General features: G+C 36.7%; 1 protein-coding gene across 2 annotated transcripts; it reads left to right on the forward strand.

Annotated features, from left to right (window-relative positions):
• Positions 1-7,175: 7,175 nt before the first annotated feature.
• Positions 7,176-17,563, forward strand: LOC135140852 (uncharacterized). 2 transcript variants are annotated; one of them, XM_064071566.1, is made up of 3 exons: positions 7,176-7,406; positions 15,535-15,655; positions 15,700-17,563. In XM_064071566.1, exons 2-3 carry the CDS (start codon positions 15,546-15,548, stop codon positions 17,414-17,416), a joined length of 1,827 nt encoding a protein of 608 aa, XP_063927636.1. In that variant the 5' UTR covers positions 7,176-7,406; positions 15,535-15,545; the 3' UTR covers positions 17,417-17,563. The 2 variants fall into 2 exon arrangements, with proteins under 2 accessions (XP_063927636.1, XP_063927635.1); XM_064071565.1 differs by lacking the exon at positions 7,176-7,406 and adding an exon at positions 7,819-7,943.
• Positions 17,564-17,569: the final 6 nt, after the last annotated feature.

Here is a 17,569-nt window from a genome sequence, read left to right on the forward strand (position 1 = left end):
ACTGAGTCTGTTGGCAATCCTGGATTTTTAGTCGAAATTGACAGCTGTCAAGATGGCCAGATTGTTGACATTTTTAATTGCCAAATGTACCCAAAACATAAAACTAAATTTATCGCTTATCACAATTGACGCATCTGTCACACAATTATTTCCGATTACAGTTTTGTTTAAAAAGTAACGCCAATAGACAAGTCATTTCTGATCACGTGGTATGAAAATTTTGTCCAATAAAAATTTGAATCGTTTGAAGAAAAATGGACGATTTAAGTTGATTACTACAAAAATGTAACCTTTTAGATATGTTTTAAGTTTCTTGTGGTCGAAATAAGTCTACACATCTTAAGAAAAAATACGCAAAATGTAGCCCCGCCCACCCGCCCTATCTCAATTGTGATGATATTTTTTAATCCATATTTCCTTACTAAAATTTACCATTTTAAGTGTGTTTTATTAAGTTTCTAATAATAAAAAAAAATATCACAATTGAGACCGGGTGGGTGGGCGGGCTTTATATTTTGCTTTTTTTTTAATATGCATGGTATTCTTTGAATAACACGATACTCAAAAACATGTTTTTCATTTCTTGTAAAGAAATAAGTATTTTGCTGTTAAACTCCGCCCCTTTGGTTCACGGCGAATAAAAAAATCATTACAATTGAGATAGGGCGGGTGGGCGGGCTTACATTTTGCCTTTTTATTCGAATATGTGTAGACTTCTTTTCATAACATGAAACTTAAAATGGAAAATTTGTATAAAGAATTACCGATTTTGCAATTAGGCTCCGTTTCATAATTGCAAAATCCATATTTCCTTGCAAAATGTACCATTTTAACCATGTTCTAAGTTTCTTGTTGTGAAAAGATGGCTATGCATATTAAGAAACAACAAAGGCAAAGTACAAGCCCCGCCCACCCACCCTGTCTCAATTCTGATGATTTTTTTTATTCATTGTCAGACGGAGGGGTAACTGCACAATCTATATTTACTTATACAAATTTACCATTTTAAACATGTTTTAAGTTTCTTGTTGTGAAAAGATGACTAAACATACTAAGAAAAAGGCAAAATATAAGCCCCGCCCACCCGCCCTGTCTCAATTGTGATGATCTTTTTTAATCCATATTTCCTTACAAAAAATTACCATTTGAAACGTGTTTTAGGTTTCTAAGAATAAAAAGAAATCATTACAATTGAAATGGGGTGGGTGGGCGGGCTTTATATTTTGCCTTTTTGTTTTAATATATGTAAACTTATTTTCACAATATGAAACTTAAAACATTTTTAAAATTGCAAAATCCATATTTCCTTGCAAAAATGTACATTTTTAGTCATGTTTTAAGTTTCTTGTTGTAAAAAGATGGCTATGCATATTAAGAAAAAACAAAGGCAAACTATAAGCCCCGCCCACCCACCCTATCTCAATTCTGATGATTTTTTTTTATTCGTCATGAGACAAGAAGGTGGAGCTTGACTGCAAAATCCTTATTTCTCTACGAGATATTAATAACATGTTTTTGAGTATCGTGCAGTTCAAAGAATTCTATGTATATTAAGAAAAAAATAAAGCCAAAGATTAGGCCCCACCCATGCCCGCCCCGATGTCAATTCTCAGTTGTGACGAATTTTTCATTCGTTTTCAGATCAAGAGGCGGAGCTTAATTGCAAGATCTATATTTACCCACAAGAATTTACCACTTTAAATATGTTTTAAGTTTCTTGTTCTAAAAAGACGACTACGTATATTAAGAAAAAAGACAAACTATAAGCCCCGCCCACCCACCCGGTCTCAATTGTGATGATCTTTTTTAATCCATATTTCCTTATAAAAAATTACCATTTTAAAAGTGTTTTAAGACTCTAATAATAAAAAAATCATTACATTTGAGACCGGGTGGGTGGGCGGGGTTTATATTTTGCATTTTTTTTTTCTTTATATACATAGTTTTATTTGAACAACACGCTACTCAAAAACATGTTATTAATTTCTTGCAAAGAAATAAGTATTTTGCAGTTAAGCTCCGCCCCCTTGGTTCACGGCGAATAAAAAAATCATTACAATTGAGATAGGGCGGGTGGGCGGGCCTACATTTTGTCCTTTTTTTAATGTGTGTAGACTTCTTTTGACAACATGAAACTTAAAATATGTTTAAAATGGAAAATTTGTATAGGGAAATATAGATTTTGCAATTAGGTTCCGCTCCATAATTGCGAAGTCCGTACTTCCTTGCAAAAATGTATCATTTTAAGCATGTTCTAAGTTTCTTGTTGTGAAAAGATGGCTATATATATATTAAGAAAAAACAAAGGCAAACTATAAGCCCCGCCCATCCACCCCATCTCAATTCTGATGATGTTTTTTATTCGTTGTCAGACCGAGGGGTAACTGCACAATCTATATTTCCCTATACAAATTTACCATTTTAACCATGTTCTAAGTTTCTTGTTGTGAAAAAATGGCTATGTATATTAAGAAAAAACAAAGGCAAACTATAAGCCCCGCCCACCCACCCTATCTCAATTCTGATGATTTTTTTTTATTCGTTGTCAGACCGAGGGGTAACTGCACAATCTATATTTTCCTATACAAATTTACCATTTTAACCATATTTTAAGTTTTTTGTTGTGAAAAGATGCCTATGCATATTAAGAAAAAACAAAGGCAAACTATAAGCTCCGCCCACCCACCCTATTTCAATTCTGATGACTTATCTATATTTCCCTATACAAATTAACCATTTTAAGCATGTTCTAAGTTTCTTGTTGTGAAAAGATGGCTATGTATATTAAGAAAAAACAAAGGCAAACTATAAGCTCCGCCCACCCACCCTATCTCAATTCGAATAATTTTTTTATTCGTTGTTAGATCGAGGAGTAACTGCACAATATATATTTCCCTATACAAATTTACCATTTTAAACATGTTTTAAGTTTCTTGTTGTGAAAAGATGACTAAACGCACTAAGAAAAAAGGCAAAATATAAGCCCCGCCCACCCACCCTGTCTCAATTGTGATGACTTTTTTTATTCGTCGTGAGCCAAGGGGGCGGACTTAATTGCAAAACAGTGAATCAAACAAAAACAACAACAAAACTTTTTTCTGATATTTGTATAGGTATAATATTTATGATGAAATGGCAGAATTAGGTGATCAATTCTGAGAACATTTTTTGTGCTGCTATTGCCAACACTGATTCAAATGCTTGTAAAATTAGTTTCAAAAATGTTTATTAATCATTTTGCAAAAATTAAAACACATTTTTTGTTGTTTTTAAAGAAAACTGTCTCAGTTGACTCAGTGGTAACAATGAAATGAAAAATAGGGTAATTTTTGTCAGTGCTCAAATTGAAGTTGGCAACAATGAATCTTTTAAATTAAGAACCAAATTTAAAATGTGGGAAAATTAGATCATATGATTTATTGTAACCAACCTAAATTTGATTGCGTACCTGGGTAATATCTTGTAGTTTTTCAGTAAGATCTTAACAATCGATCCGTTTATTCAAGAATTGCCAACATTTAACAAAAAAAATCACTATTAATCGAGTGGAAAAAAGTCTAGTTTCCATTGAAATTTTAAGAATTTTTGAGTTTTTTTTTTAATAAATTTTGACATTTTTGTTTGGTGTTCATTTAGCACCAGGTGCAGCTGTCACTTTGACAATCGGGCATGCCAACATAAAATTTTATACAGGTTGCCAACATGACAAAAAAAATCATTTTCGCTTCACTGAAATTATGGCTCATTATAACATTTACTGTGATGTTTAACCGCAATAAATTAGTTTTATTTTTTAATACGATATGAAGCGTTTAGGCAACCAGTTATACAGAAGCGTGTGCTATTTGTCGTGCGTCTGTGAGCATTTAGTAAAGTCGAAAACTGAGAGGCGGCACGATTTCATGACCTAGTTCGACCCTATAATCATTTATAGAAACCCTGTATAACGGGCTGTAGGTATGATATATGGCTGTGATACATTCTGTGAACATTATATAACTTTTTCGCCTCTGCACCTACATCCAAAACCACTAAAAATACTAAATAATTATAATAATTTATTTCAATGTACGATTGAAACAAATTTCAAAGTGGCCCCGCCCACCCACCCCGTTTATTATTTTATTTACAGTAAAATGGAAATTGAATTCAATTTTGACAAGCTTACTCACTCTTATTCAACTTTAATCACTCAGTTTGTTATTTTATAATTATAATTTAATAATTTCTGAATATTTTGTTCACCACTTTATCTATTTTCTTACCAATGGTTTATCGGATTTGCCTAAGTTTCTAATAAAATAATAATATTGCCATTAATTAACAGTATTAAGAGTAGTCACCAGAATGAAAAGAGGGTGGGTGGGCGGTACTAGTACTTTCTTATGTAGGACAAAGCTAAACTTAGCCCCGCCCACCCACCCGTCCTCACATGTTTTGCTTCTGAAATAAAAAATAAATCTCATAGCAATTAGTATAACAAAAAAAATTACACTTCGTGCTCTTTTTTTCTTTCCTGTTAAAAACTAGGTTCTATTAGTTTCCATTCCCATTCTACAGAAAAACATATATTTAACCCCGCCCACCCTCCCCGCCTCCAATTCATTTTATTTGGTCTGAACAGAAATAAAATCGTTATAATGAGAACAGCCCGGGTGGGCGGGGCTAGTACTTGCTAAGATAAGACTAATTTTGGCAAATGGCATATACTCGGAGAAAATAGAGGGCGGGTGGGTGGGGCTAATACTTGTTAAAATAAGACTGATTTTGGCAAATCACATAGCCTGTAAGAAATTCAAGGGTGGGTGGGCGGGGCTTAGTTTTCGCTGGGTAAAATTGATTTTGGTAAACCACATACTCTCTAAGAAAAGAGGGTGGGCGGGCGGGGGTACTCCTCGCTTATGTAGGACAAAGTTAAACTTAGCCCCGCCCACCCTCCCGTCTTTACATTTTTTGCTTCTGAAATATGAAATAAATATCATTGCAATTAGTATAGAAAAAAAATACGACTCGTGCTCTTTTTTCTTACCTGTTAAAAATTAGGTTCTAGTACTAACATAAGTCTTGTTTTGGCAAATGACATATTCTCTGAGAAAATAGGGGGCGGGTGGGCGAGGCTAGTACTTGGTAAGATAAGACTGATTTTGGCAAATGACATATCCTCTAAGAAAAGAGAGGGTGGGTGGGTGGGTGGGGCTAGTACTTGATGAGATAAGAATGACTTTGGCAAATGACATGCCCTCTAAGAAAGTAAAGGGTGGGTGGGTGGGGCAATTACTTGGTAAGATAAGACTGATTTTGCCAAATGACATATCCGCTAAGAAAAGAGAGGGTGGGTGGGTGGGGCTAGTACTTGCTAAGATAAGACTGATTTTGGTAGATGACATATTCTCTGAGAAAAGAGAGGGTGGGTGGGTGGGGCTAGTAGTTGGTAAGATAAGATTGATTTTGGCAGATGATATATCCCCTAAGAAAAGAGAGGGTGGGTGGGTGGGGCCAATACTTGTTAAGATGAGACTGATTTTGGCAAATTACATATGCTCTAAGAAAATAAGGGTGGGTGGGCGGGGCTAGTACTTGTTAGATAAGATTGATTTTGGCAGATGACTTATTGCTCTAAGAAAATAAAGGCCGGGTGGGTACTTGCTAAAAATGAAAAAAATTAAAAATAAAAAAATTTAAATGGAGAAATCGGAAAATTGTAGAACTGTATAATCGGAAAAATAAAATTGAAATATCGAAAAATTGAAAAAAAAAAACAAATCTTATAAAAGCGAATTCGAAATTCCAGTTTTCATGTTTTTTAGTTTTTAGATCTTTCAACTTTTGAATATTTCATTTGATAATTTGTTTGACAATTTTGCAGTTTTTAATTCCAATTTTTTGATTTTTCAATTTTGCAATTTTTTGATTTTTAATTTTTCAAGTTCTCGATTTGAAATTTTCCACGATTTGTCATTTTCTCGACTTTTTAACAAAAAAAAAAAATTATTCGAACCAAAATTAAAAAAAAAATCGAAAAATCTAAAAATTCAAAAAGGTTAAACATTGAAAATTAGAACTCTATTTTCTCGATATTTTTAAAAATCAAATAATTGAGAAATCGGAAACGGAAAATTATTGAAAAATCCAAAATTGAAATAAAGAAAAATTGTAAAACAGCAACATTGAAATATTTTAAAATTTAAGAAGCGGGAAATTGAAAAATTCGAAAATTGAATCAAACATTTTAATCGAAAAACAGAAAAATTTAAAAATGAAAAATCAAAATCGAGCAAAATCTGGGGAATTCGAAATCAAAATTCCAGTTTTATGAAAATTTGTTGTTTTACAATTTTGCAGTTTTCAATTCAAATCTTTGGATTTTTCAATTTTTAACTTTACAATGTTACAATTTTTTGGTATTCACTTTTTCAAGAACTTCTGGATTTAAAATTCCTAATATTAGTTGAAGACATTTTCTTGTAAATTTCGATATCCAGAAGTCATTTTCGGCTTTGTTTCTTCGAAAATTCCTACCGTTTTTCCAATATCGCTACTAATTGAAATATATAGCAATTTTTACAGTTTCGTGAAAATAGCTCGGTATAAAAATTTTGTAGATAAAAAAAACAGAACAGGACAGGTCAAAAAGGTCAAAAAGGTTTTCGTAAAAAACTGCTTTCAAAATTTGGAAGCATGGTTTCTAAATTTCGAAAATGAAGACAGAGAACTCTTTTTGCTGTTTAATAATGAAATAATTGTAAATTTGCTTCATATTACTTAAAAAGTAGTAAGTTGTAAATAACTTGAAGAATTAAAAAATATTTGACTTGGACTGACTTGACCTGACATAATTTGACGTGACTTGACCTGATTTAATTCCATACAGCCCTCACTTTAGCCAGCAATAAAAAATTTACGTTTGCGAATTTTGGATAAATTATGAATCGATTAACTTAATCGCTGCGTAGTTTTCAATGTCGTTATAATTTCAATAAAATGTAATCTGTCCCAAACCATGTCATTCCAACCCGACAACTCCATTAAAAAATCTAGAAAAACCCGCACTATCACGTGGGCCGCTGCACGCTTTCTATTGGCTTTCCGCCATCTCGCTCAACCTGGCGCAGTTCCCCTGTGCCGCTCGCCCGCCCTGAATGAAAACCTACACATTCTCAAAGTATTTACGTGATTAATGCAGTAAATTGAGCCTTGCAACAGAAAGGAGACGTTTTCTGCGGAGCGGCCAGTTTCGGCGTCCGATTTCGCACATTTTCGCCAAACCCCTCGGCATCCGCCTCTTCCTTCCAGGCCGAACCCGCTTTCGAAAGTTCGCGCGTCGCGTGTGAGTTTTTCGTGGAAAAAGTGAGTGGACATGAGGTGATACACTAATTAGTGCCATGGATACAACCGACGGAATTCAGGCAAGTCCGCACTCATTCAGCGCGTTGATTCATCCCGCCAATTAATAAACAAACAGTGTGACGCAACGCCGAACCGACGCTCCTCGCCGACCCGATTACCTAAGGGTTGAGCAATAGGGCCTCCGGCGGGGTTGTTCGCCGCGAGCGCGTATTTTTAGCGCCCCGTTTAAAAATACCGATGAAGTCTAATTGACAACAAACCCGAGAAAAAACGCTAATCCCGAAAAGCGGCGGAAATGAGCGGAGGAACATAAGAACGGGTTAATAATAACTCCGGGAACGCGGAGTACCAAATATGGTTCAATCTCGTATTACACGACGGCCAAATTCAGAATATACCTAAGAGGAGAGAGGGCGTCCGGACGCCGAAAATAGCCGACGCCGCGCGCCTTCTACGGACAAGCGTCTTCGCGCGCCGTCAACGCTCAAATCCTCACAATAAATAATAACAGAGCGGAGCTCCGCGAAAAATTTTGCGTGTGCGGTGGATCGCGGGATGACGGACTGATCGGTGCAAGTGCAGCAGGATGAATCAGAGTAAGTAGTGCAGTGCGGAAATGGACGCTTCCGGACCGCGGCGTCGCAGCGCCGCAGGCCGCCCTTCCGGGACCGTTGCTGCTAATCGTGATAACGATGGCTACTTTCGCGAAAACACGGCTTTATGTAACCGCGAGCTTTTCCGACGGCTATTATGTTACACGTACGTGCGCCATCCCAGGTAACCGTTCGCCCTAATTCATAAAGCCGCATTTTACGCACGAGGTTGGAAACTCGGGTCCTTCCAGTTTGCGTTCCAGAAAGAGTTGCCGTTACGTCAGACTGACAAATAAATAGGGAATTTGGTGGCACTTGGTGTAAGCGTCGGATTTAAAATGAGCTTTTTTATTTCGAGGATTTGAAGGTCTTACGTGTTCTAATTTTGTTTCTTGAAAAGTTTTCAATTTTTTTTATGTCGTATGATTAGAAAGCGGCGAAAAACAAGACTCGTGTCGCGAATTGGTTCACACGACAAGATTGTTTATTTGTGGCATTGAAACACTAATTTCGTTCCGGCTGAATGCAACTTAGTATTAAATAATGCAAATGTTATTATTATATTGTTGTTTCTTGGGTTTTTTGAACAAAGTTACGAAGTGGGGGAATGATATTTATGTTAGGTTATGTTGCGTAATCGTATGTCATTTCGTTATGCATCCGTAACATGAATTGTGTTATGAACTAAAAATACAGTTACAGTATGGTCAAAAAATGTGGCATGTCTGGGCTATAAATGTCAAATTACAGCGTCGCTATGTTTTGGCGGTAAATTTAATTACACAAACGTGTTTTGATAACAACGTGACAACATATTTAAGTGTCAAAATGTGCCGACGACGTGATTTTATTAAACAAGATTGCCAATTGCACTTGTAAAACCACAACTAAATCTAGTTTGTTTTTTTTATTATTATTATTACGAAATTTGTCAGTGTTGTTATTCACTATTCGAGGACTGCCAGACACTAATTGGTAGTAATTATGTAATTTAATTGTCAATCCAAACAGTTTAATTATAACTTAAAAATACCAGAAAGTCGAAAATAGAAAAACTGCGTTAAAATCACCTTGTAAATGTCGGTTGAGGGTGACTATTAATGATTGAAGAAAATTTTTGGTTGGCAGCAATGTTACCATGTCAGTTCATAGTTGTCAATTTTGACAGGAGCGCGCCTAAGAACCAAAATTTGAATATGACATTGGGTATGGCATCATAAAATTTTAAATATGTTGTCAACCTAACAAAAAAAACACAAATAAAAAACGAAAATATTTGTTGATCAAAAACACGCTATATATTTGGAATTAGCCAGACCTGACTTGATATTTTCCGTTTTATGTATTTGGTTCTTATTTTTTACCAAAACTGATCTGATCTCAGGATTTTAATTTCTTATTCAAAACGACTTTTCTCCAAAATTTTGAATTTTTGTTTTATTGTGTTGACCCTAAGTTTAAATATTCTGAATTTATAACTTTTATTTATTTCTCTTTTTTTGGCTTAAATCTGGACGTTTTCGGTGAAATTATAATCAGTTTAATTATATTTTTCAAGTAGTATTTGATAAGATAAGACTGATTTTGGCACATCACATATCCTCTGAGAAAAGAGAGGGCGGGTGGGCGGGGCTAGCACTTGTTAAGATAAGACTGATTTTGGCAAATCACATATCTTCTAAAAAAAGAGAGGGTGGGTGGGTGGGGCCAGTACTTGATGAGAAAAGACTGATTTTGGAAAAAGACATACCCTCTAAGAAAGTAAAGGGTGGGTGGAAGGGCTAGTACTTGCTAAGATAAATAAGATACTGTTGTACTTGTGGTGTGTGAATTCGTGTCGAATTTTCACCCTAGACATTCAGAATTTTTAGAAAAAATTTAAAACTGAGTAGAATAATCTATATTTAACTTTTTTTACCTCCTCTCTATTTTCTCAGAGGGCATTTGCCAAAATCAGCCTTATCTTAACAAGTTCTAGCCCCGCCCACCCGCCCTCTATTTTCTCAGAGGATATGTGATTTGCCAAAATCAGTCTTATCTGAGCAAGCACTAGCCCCGCCCACCCGCCCCTGTTTTCTCAGAGGATATGTTATTTGCCAAAATAAGACTTATCTTAGCAAGTACTGGCAAGTACTACCCTCTGAGGAAATAAAGGGCGAGGCTAGTACTTATAACATGTATTGTTTTGGTAAATGACATCCTCTGAGAAAAAATGGGTGGGTGGGTGGGGCTAGTACTTGGTAAGATAAGACTGATTTTGGCAGATGACATGACTTTTCAAGTTTTGCGATTTTCAAATTTTCGATTTTTCAACTTTTGGCTTCTCAATTTTTCGATATGTCCAGAATTGAGATTTTTCAGATTTTTATTCTTGAATTTTTCGTTTTCAATTTTTCAGTTATCAATTTTTCGATTCTCCAAATTTTCGATTTCTATGTCTTTTCATTTTTCGATTTCTCAATTTTCCAATGTTTGAGTTTTACAATTTTTCAGTTTTCCGATTTTTCAATTTTTGACGTTACTAAATTTTCCATTAGTTGATTTCTCAACTTCTCAATTCCGCAATTTTTAGTTTTTCAATTTTTTCATTTTTAAGGTTTTTGATTTTTCGATTTTTCGACCTCGATTTTTCACCTTTTCAATTTCTCGATTTTTGAATTTTTCAGTTTTTCAATTATTCGTTTTTGCAGGTTTTTCGATTTTCAAATTTTAGATTTTTCAAGTTTCGGTTTCTCAATTTTTCGATGTTTCCAGCATTGAGATTTTTCGGTATTTTATTCTTCACTTTTTCGGTTTTTTAATTCCTCGATTTTCAATTTTTCGTTTCTCCAAATTCTCGAATTCTGTATTTTTTCATTTTTCCATTTCTCAATTTTCCCATGTTACAGTTTTACGATTTTAGTAAAACTAGTATTTGATAAGATAAAACTGATTTTGGCATATCACATAGTCCATCAGAAAATAGAGGGCGGGTGGGTGGGCGGGGCTAGTATTTGATAAGATAAGACTGATTTTGACATTTTTGACACTTTCGACCATTTTTCAACTATTTCCGAAAATTAGTTGAAAACATTTTCTTGTAGATTTCGAGATCCAGAAGTCATTTTCGGCTGTTTCTTTGAAAATTCCTACCGTTTTTCCAAAATAGCTACTAATTGAAATATAGCAGGTTATACAGTTTCGTGAAAATAGCTCGGTATAAAAATTTTGTAGATAAAAAAAACAGGACAACTCAGGTCACGTTAGGTCAAGTCAGGTCAAGTATTCTGAATTTATTATTATTATTATTATTAATACAAAAATAAGGATGGAGGTAAAACCTATAACTTCTATTAGGTATTTATTTCTCTTTTGAAAGTCTTTTTGCTTAAATCTGGACGTTTTCGGTGGATTTTTAACTATATTTTTCAAGTTCTTAGAATATTAAAATTTTCTGTAAATTCCATAAAATGCAAAAATCAAAAATTAAAATTTCAGGGTTGCCTGTCTAGAATGTCATGTTTGCCGAGATGAGATTCGTCTTTAATTAAGAACCAATGAAATTAATCACTCATTTTATTGGCTATGAGACGAAAAGTGGATTTTATATTGACAAACAATAGTAAAATAGACTAAAAGGTAAAATTAATCCCACCCACCTGCGTCTGCATTCCATTGGCTTATTTTATTTATTGGGAGATGAAAGTTGAATTCTAATTGGCAAATGGTCGAATCGAATTAAAAAAACTTGAAAGGTTGTTTAGTGGCCCAATCTATGCCTATAAAAATTCAAAGTGGCTCCGCCCACCCACCCGGTTTTCGTTCTAATCAGTCATTTTATTGGACAAAAAGTGGTATTTACATTGATACACAGTGAATGTAGACAAAAAGGTAAAACTAACCCCAGCCACCTCTGCTTTTGAATTTCATTGTTTTTTTTTATTAGATGAAGATTGAATTTTATTTTGTCAATAGGTATAATCTACTTTTAAAAAAATTTAAAGCGGCCCCGCCCACCCACCCGGTTTTCTTTCTGATCAATTTTATTGGACAACAAGTGTATTTCTATATTTTGTGTAACTAATGGAATCTAGAGAAAAAGATAAAACTAACTCCACCCACTTCCGTTTTTGATAAGATAAGACTGATTTTGGCACATCACATAGTCGCTAAGAAAATAGAGGGCGGGTGGGGGGGCGGGCTAGCATTAGATAAGATAAGACTGATTTTGGCAAATGACATACCCTCTAAGAAAATAACGGGCTAGTATTTGCTAAGATAAGACTGATTTTGGCAAATGATAAATCTTCTAAGAAAATAGAGGGTGGGTGGGCGGGGTTACTATTTGCTAAGATAAGACTGATTTTGGCAAGTGACATACCCTCCAAGAATAGAATATTTGTTTTTCCTTCTTCGTTTTTACAATTTTTTGATATCACAATTCTTCGTTTTTTCGTGTTTTTTAATTAGTAGTTGATAAGATAAGACTAATTTTGGCACATTACATAGCCGCTAAGAAAATAGAGGGCGGGTGGGGGGGCAGGCTAGTATTTGATAAGATAAGACTGATTTTGGCAAATAACATACCCTCTAACAAAATAGAGGGTGGGTGGGCGGGGCTAATAGTTGATAAGATAAGACTGATTTTGGCACATAACACAGCCCCTGAATCTATAACTTTTATTAGGTTTTTATTTCTCTTTTGAAAGTCTTTTTGCTTAAATCTGGACGTTTTCGGTGAATTTTTAATTATATTTTTCAAGTTCTTAGAATTTTCTGTAAATTCCATAAAATGCAAAATCAAAAATTAAAATTTCACGGTGACCTGTTCTAGAATGTCATGTTTGCCGAGATGAGATTCGTCTTTAATTAACCAATGAAATTAGTCACTCATTTTATTGGCTGTGAGACGAAAAGTGGATTTTATATTGACAAAGTATAGTAAATTAGACTCAAAGGTAAAATTAATCCCACCCACCTGCGTCTGCATTTCATTGGCTTATTTTATTTATTGGAAGATGAAAGTTGAATTCTAATTGGCAAATGGTCGAATCTAATTAAAAAAACTTCAAAGGTTGCCTTGTGCCCCAATCTATGCTTAAAAATTCAAAGCGGCCCCGCCCACACACCCGGTTTTCGTTCTAATCACTCATTTTATTGGACAAAAAGTGGCATTTACATTGATACAGAGTGGAATGTAGACAAAAAGGTAAAATAAGCAGTAAATTTTATACCAAATAGTATAACAAAAAAAGTTACGATTAGAGCTTTTTTGCTTTTTCACATCCTAGATTGTATTATTAGTTTTCACTCCTACTCGACAGAAGAACATAATTAGCCCCGCCCACCCACCCGGCCTCCTTATCAGTGATTGATCCAAATAAAATGAATGATCTTTATACTGAGAAGAAATAAAATTAGTTGTTAGAATGAGAAGAGTGGGGGTGGGCGGGGTTAGTACTTGCTAAGATAAGACTGATTTTGGCACATGACATACCCCCTAAAAAAATAGAGGGTGGGTGGGCGGGGTTAGTATTTGATAAGATAAGACTGATTTTGGCAAATGACATGCCCTCTGAGAAAATAAGACTGATTTTGCCACTTTTGACATTTTCAACCATTTTTCAACTACATATTTCCGAAAATTAGTTGAAAATATTTTCTTGTAGACTTCGGTCCCAGAAATCATTTTCGGCTTTGTCTCTTGGGCTTATTTTATTTGCTCTGGGATGAAAATTTTATTTTAGTTTGTCAAGTGGTCCAATCTACGCTTAAAAAAATTCAAAAATTGAATACAATGATACATCACAAGTAAAAACTCATGATGTTTTACACATTTCGGGTAGATTTAGGAATTTAACACGTTACTATGGAAATTTGCAATTTAACACTTTTAAATTTCACAAGTTTTTACAAAATTAATAGGGGCAAATTCAGTTTTATCTGAAAAAGTACTAGGCCCGCCCACCCACCCTCTGTTTTCTTAGACAGCATGTCATTTGCCAAAATCAGTCTTATCTCACCAAGAGCTAGCCCCGCCCACCCGCCCCCGGTTATCTCAGAAGATATGTCATTTGCCAAAATCAGTCTTATCTTACCAAGTACTAGGCCCGCCCACCCGCCCCCTGTTTTCTCAGAAGATATGTCATTTGCTAAAATCAGTCTTATAGTACTAGCCCTGCCCACCCGCCCTCTAATTTCTCAAAGGATATGTCCTTTGGCAAAATAAGACATATATTATCAAGTACTAGCCCCACCCACCCGTCCTTTATTTTCTAAGATAGTACTTACTAGGATAATTCTTATTTTGGCAAATGACATCCTCTGAGAAAATAGAGGGCGGGTGGGCGGGGCTAGTACCTTGGTAAGATAAGACTGATTTTGGCAAATGACACATCCTCTGAGAAAATGGGGGGAGGGTGGGCGGGGCTAGCACTTGCTAAGATAAGACTGATTTTGCCCGTATTAAACTTGTAAAAACTCGTTAAATTTAAGAGGTGTTAAATTGCAAGTTTCCATAGTAACGAGTTAAATTCCTGAATCTGATTGGATGTTTATTTTTTAACAATTCAGTCATTAATTTTTTTGAATCACCCTGTTTAAGCAAATCTAAAAAATTTGAATGCAGTGATAAATCATAAGTATAGACTGATCATTATATTGCATATTTTAGCTAATAGTTATCCGGCAAAATTTTTGGATGACGTCATCAATTTTTTGGAGGGGATAAGCGAACATATTTTCATTAAAAAATTATTACACTTACCATAAATTGAAAACATCTGCAAGATTTCAAAATTAATTTTTAAATTAAATCAAAATTTTATTGGCTGTGGGACGAAAAGTGGAATTTATATTGACAAACAATAGCAAAATAGACTAAAAGGTAAAATTAATCCCACCTACCTGCGTCTGCATTTCATTGGCTTATTTTATTTATTGGAAGACGAAAGTTGAAATCTATTTTGGCAATTGGTCGAAACTAATTAAAAAAACTTTCGAAAGTTGTCTAGTGGCCCAATCTATGCTTATAAAAATATCAAAGTGCCCCGCCCACCCACCCGGTTTTATATCGGGTCACTAATTTTATTGGACAAAAAGTGTGGTTTCTATTGATATCTAGTGAAATCTAGACAAAAAGGTAAAATTAACTCCACCCAGCTCCGTTTTTGAATTTCATAGGCTTGTTACATTTTAATGAGACGAAAATTTTACAAGTTTAAGTGGTCCAGTCGCATTTAAAAAAAATCACTCATTTTATTGGACAAAAAATGGCATATTTACACTAATTTACATTAATAATTATTCGAATTTCGTACTGAATTTTTCAAAATGACCATAAACACGTTATATTTTTGGAATTAGCACGTCGAGATCTACCCTCCTGAATTTTTTGGGAATTTTGAGACAACTTTTTCAAAAATGAAAATTTCGACCATGCGAATTTCGACCCATTTTTGATGTTTATCGAAATTTAACTAAATAATTTTCTTGTCGTTTTTTCGGAATCACCTATCATTTCTCATTTTTCATTTTCGAAATTTAACTTCCATAGTTGTTTCGTCGATGACTAATACCGTGTAAATTTCCTATTAACATTGCTTCTTCATTGCAGAGGGGGTTACGATGCAATGCGAAGAAGTAGAGGCCCAGTCGGAAAACCCAGCGGAAATGACCTTCAGCGACAGCCGAGATTCGCCTTCGCCGAAGCCCTCAGCCCAACCATCAGACGAAAAGTGAGCCCCCCACCCGCACTCAACCCTTACTAAACCACCCCCAGGTTTCAGGTGACCAAATTCGAAGGCATCAACCTCGACGATGACATCGAGAAAGTGGAAGTGTCCTCCCCTGGCTCGTCCGAAACCAACGAAGAGGACTTCGAAGGCCCACCCATCATCCCCACCATCCCTGAGCAAAACCCCAACGAATCCATCAAGAACTGGCTGCAAAGAATCACGGATCTGCAGAAGAAGCTCGCCCTTGACCCTCCCGTGGCGTCGTTCCCGGTTAAACCCCCCACCCAACCCACTCCCAACCGAGTGGTTAAATTCCAAGACCTCCCCTACATGGGGGAGATGACTCTCGACAACTCTAAGCCGCGCAGAGGCCGCAAGCCCAAAAAAGCCGATATTTGTCACTTGATTTACAAGAACTATGGTACGATTTTTCCGGGCACGCCCAATCCGAAGAGCTACATCGAGAAGGAGAAGAAATCGAGCGACTCGAAGGAGGATTCCGGGAAGAGTGATGTCCAGAATCGTATTATCAGCAGCCTTCTGGAGAAAAGACTGACTCAAGAGAGCAAAAAGACAGAGCACGACCAAAACGAGCCTCTTAATTTGTGTATCCGCGATCTCAACCACCTCAAGATTCGCTTGCTGAAGAAAAATGATAACACGTACACTTCGGAGATTAAGTCGGAGCCGCCTAGTGACGATGATGTGGAGTTCGTGCACGAGACGCCATCGCCGGCTAAAGCCGAAGCCCGATTTTCGGACTCTTTAAGCACCCCGAGTCCTACTCCGGAGGCTCCTGGGGGCTACGTGTACTGGCCTAACGCCGGAGTGTTCATCCACCCCATGGCTTTGCAGCAGCACCTCATGTACTACCAAAGGATGGCGGCTAACAATAGTTACACCTTGCCGAGTCACAGCCCGCGTCCGCCGCCCCCAGAACCCGAGTCGCAAGAGCTCAGGAAGATCGTCCCCAAGACACGAAAGAAGCCTGAGCAGAGCGAAGAGACTGAGCACTCGCAGCCTGAGCAAAAGACAAAACGGAACGCGTCTTCGTCGTCGGACAAGACCCCGACGAAGCGCAAGCGTTCCGCGATCTTCATTCCTCCTATTCCCACTGAGAATAACACCAACCCTGCCACGGAAGTCAGTATTTGTAAGTTTAAATTCACGGGGGGTGCGAAGCCGAGTTTGCAGGAGAAGAAGATGCTGTCGGTGGATTCGGGGGGGAATTTTCGGTACTACAGCGGCACGGGCGATAAAAGTATGAGAGGGTACGAGTTTTTCCCGAGGGAGACGCTGCAGCAGCAGGTTAATAACAGTCAAGGGAGTAGTACGGGGGCGTTCCTGCAAGCAAGCGGGGAGAAGATTTACCCAGTGGCACCCGTGGACTTCACTGGGTCGAAACCCAACCAGGATTTTCTGCTGACTCCGGAAATTCCACCCACCCCGGAGTTGCACTCGAGACACAAGAAGCGAAAGTCGCGGAAGTCGCTCCAGCGAGAGAAGTTGGAACAGACGTTCAAGGAGAAGGGGTTTTTGATCCAGACGCAGCAGTTGGAGTCGGCCGAAGGCGCGACTTATTGTAAGTTCAGACAGCTGAGGAAGTTCACCCGGTATTTGTTCAGGAGTTGGAAGGATTATCTGCCCGGGAATGTGCGGGAGCTGCACGAAGGGGAGAAAGGGGCGGAGGAAGAAGGGGCGGAGCGTGATGTGGACTCCCTATCGCGACATTCGAGTGAGATGGGGAATGTGCAGTTGTGACCAAAGAGAACTTTGTGGGTGGTGCTAATCTGTAACTGTAAACTAAGGGTACATTTACATTTAATCTAGTCGTACGTCTGTACTGTAATTTTGTTGTTAATTTAATTAATCTTAAGCGTAATTCCCGAATAAACTTGTTGTTAATAAGGTGGT

The sequence above is a fragment of the Zophobas morio genome, unplaced genomic scaffold, assembly GCF_036711695.1.
Source record: "Zophobas morio isolate AGI-343-1 ecotype UQ-CSIRO unplaced genomic scaffold, CSIRO_AGI_Zmor_V1 ptg000041l, whole genome shotgun sequence".
NCBI classification, from domain to species: domain Eukaryota; kingdom Metazoa; phylum Arthropoda; class Insecta; order Coleoptera; family Tenebrionidae; genus Zophobas; species Zophobas morio.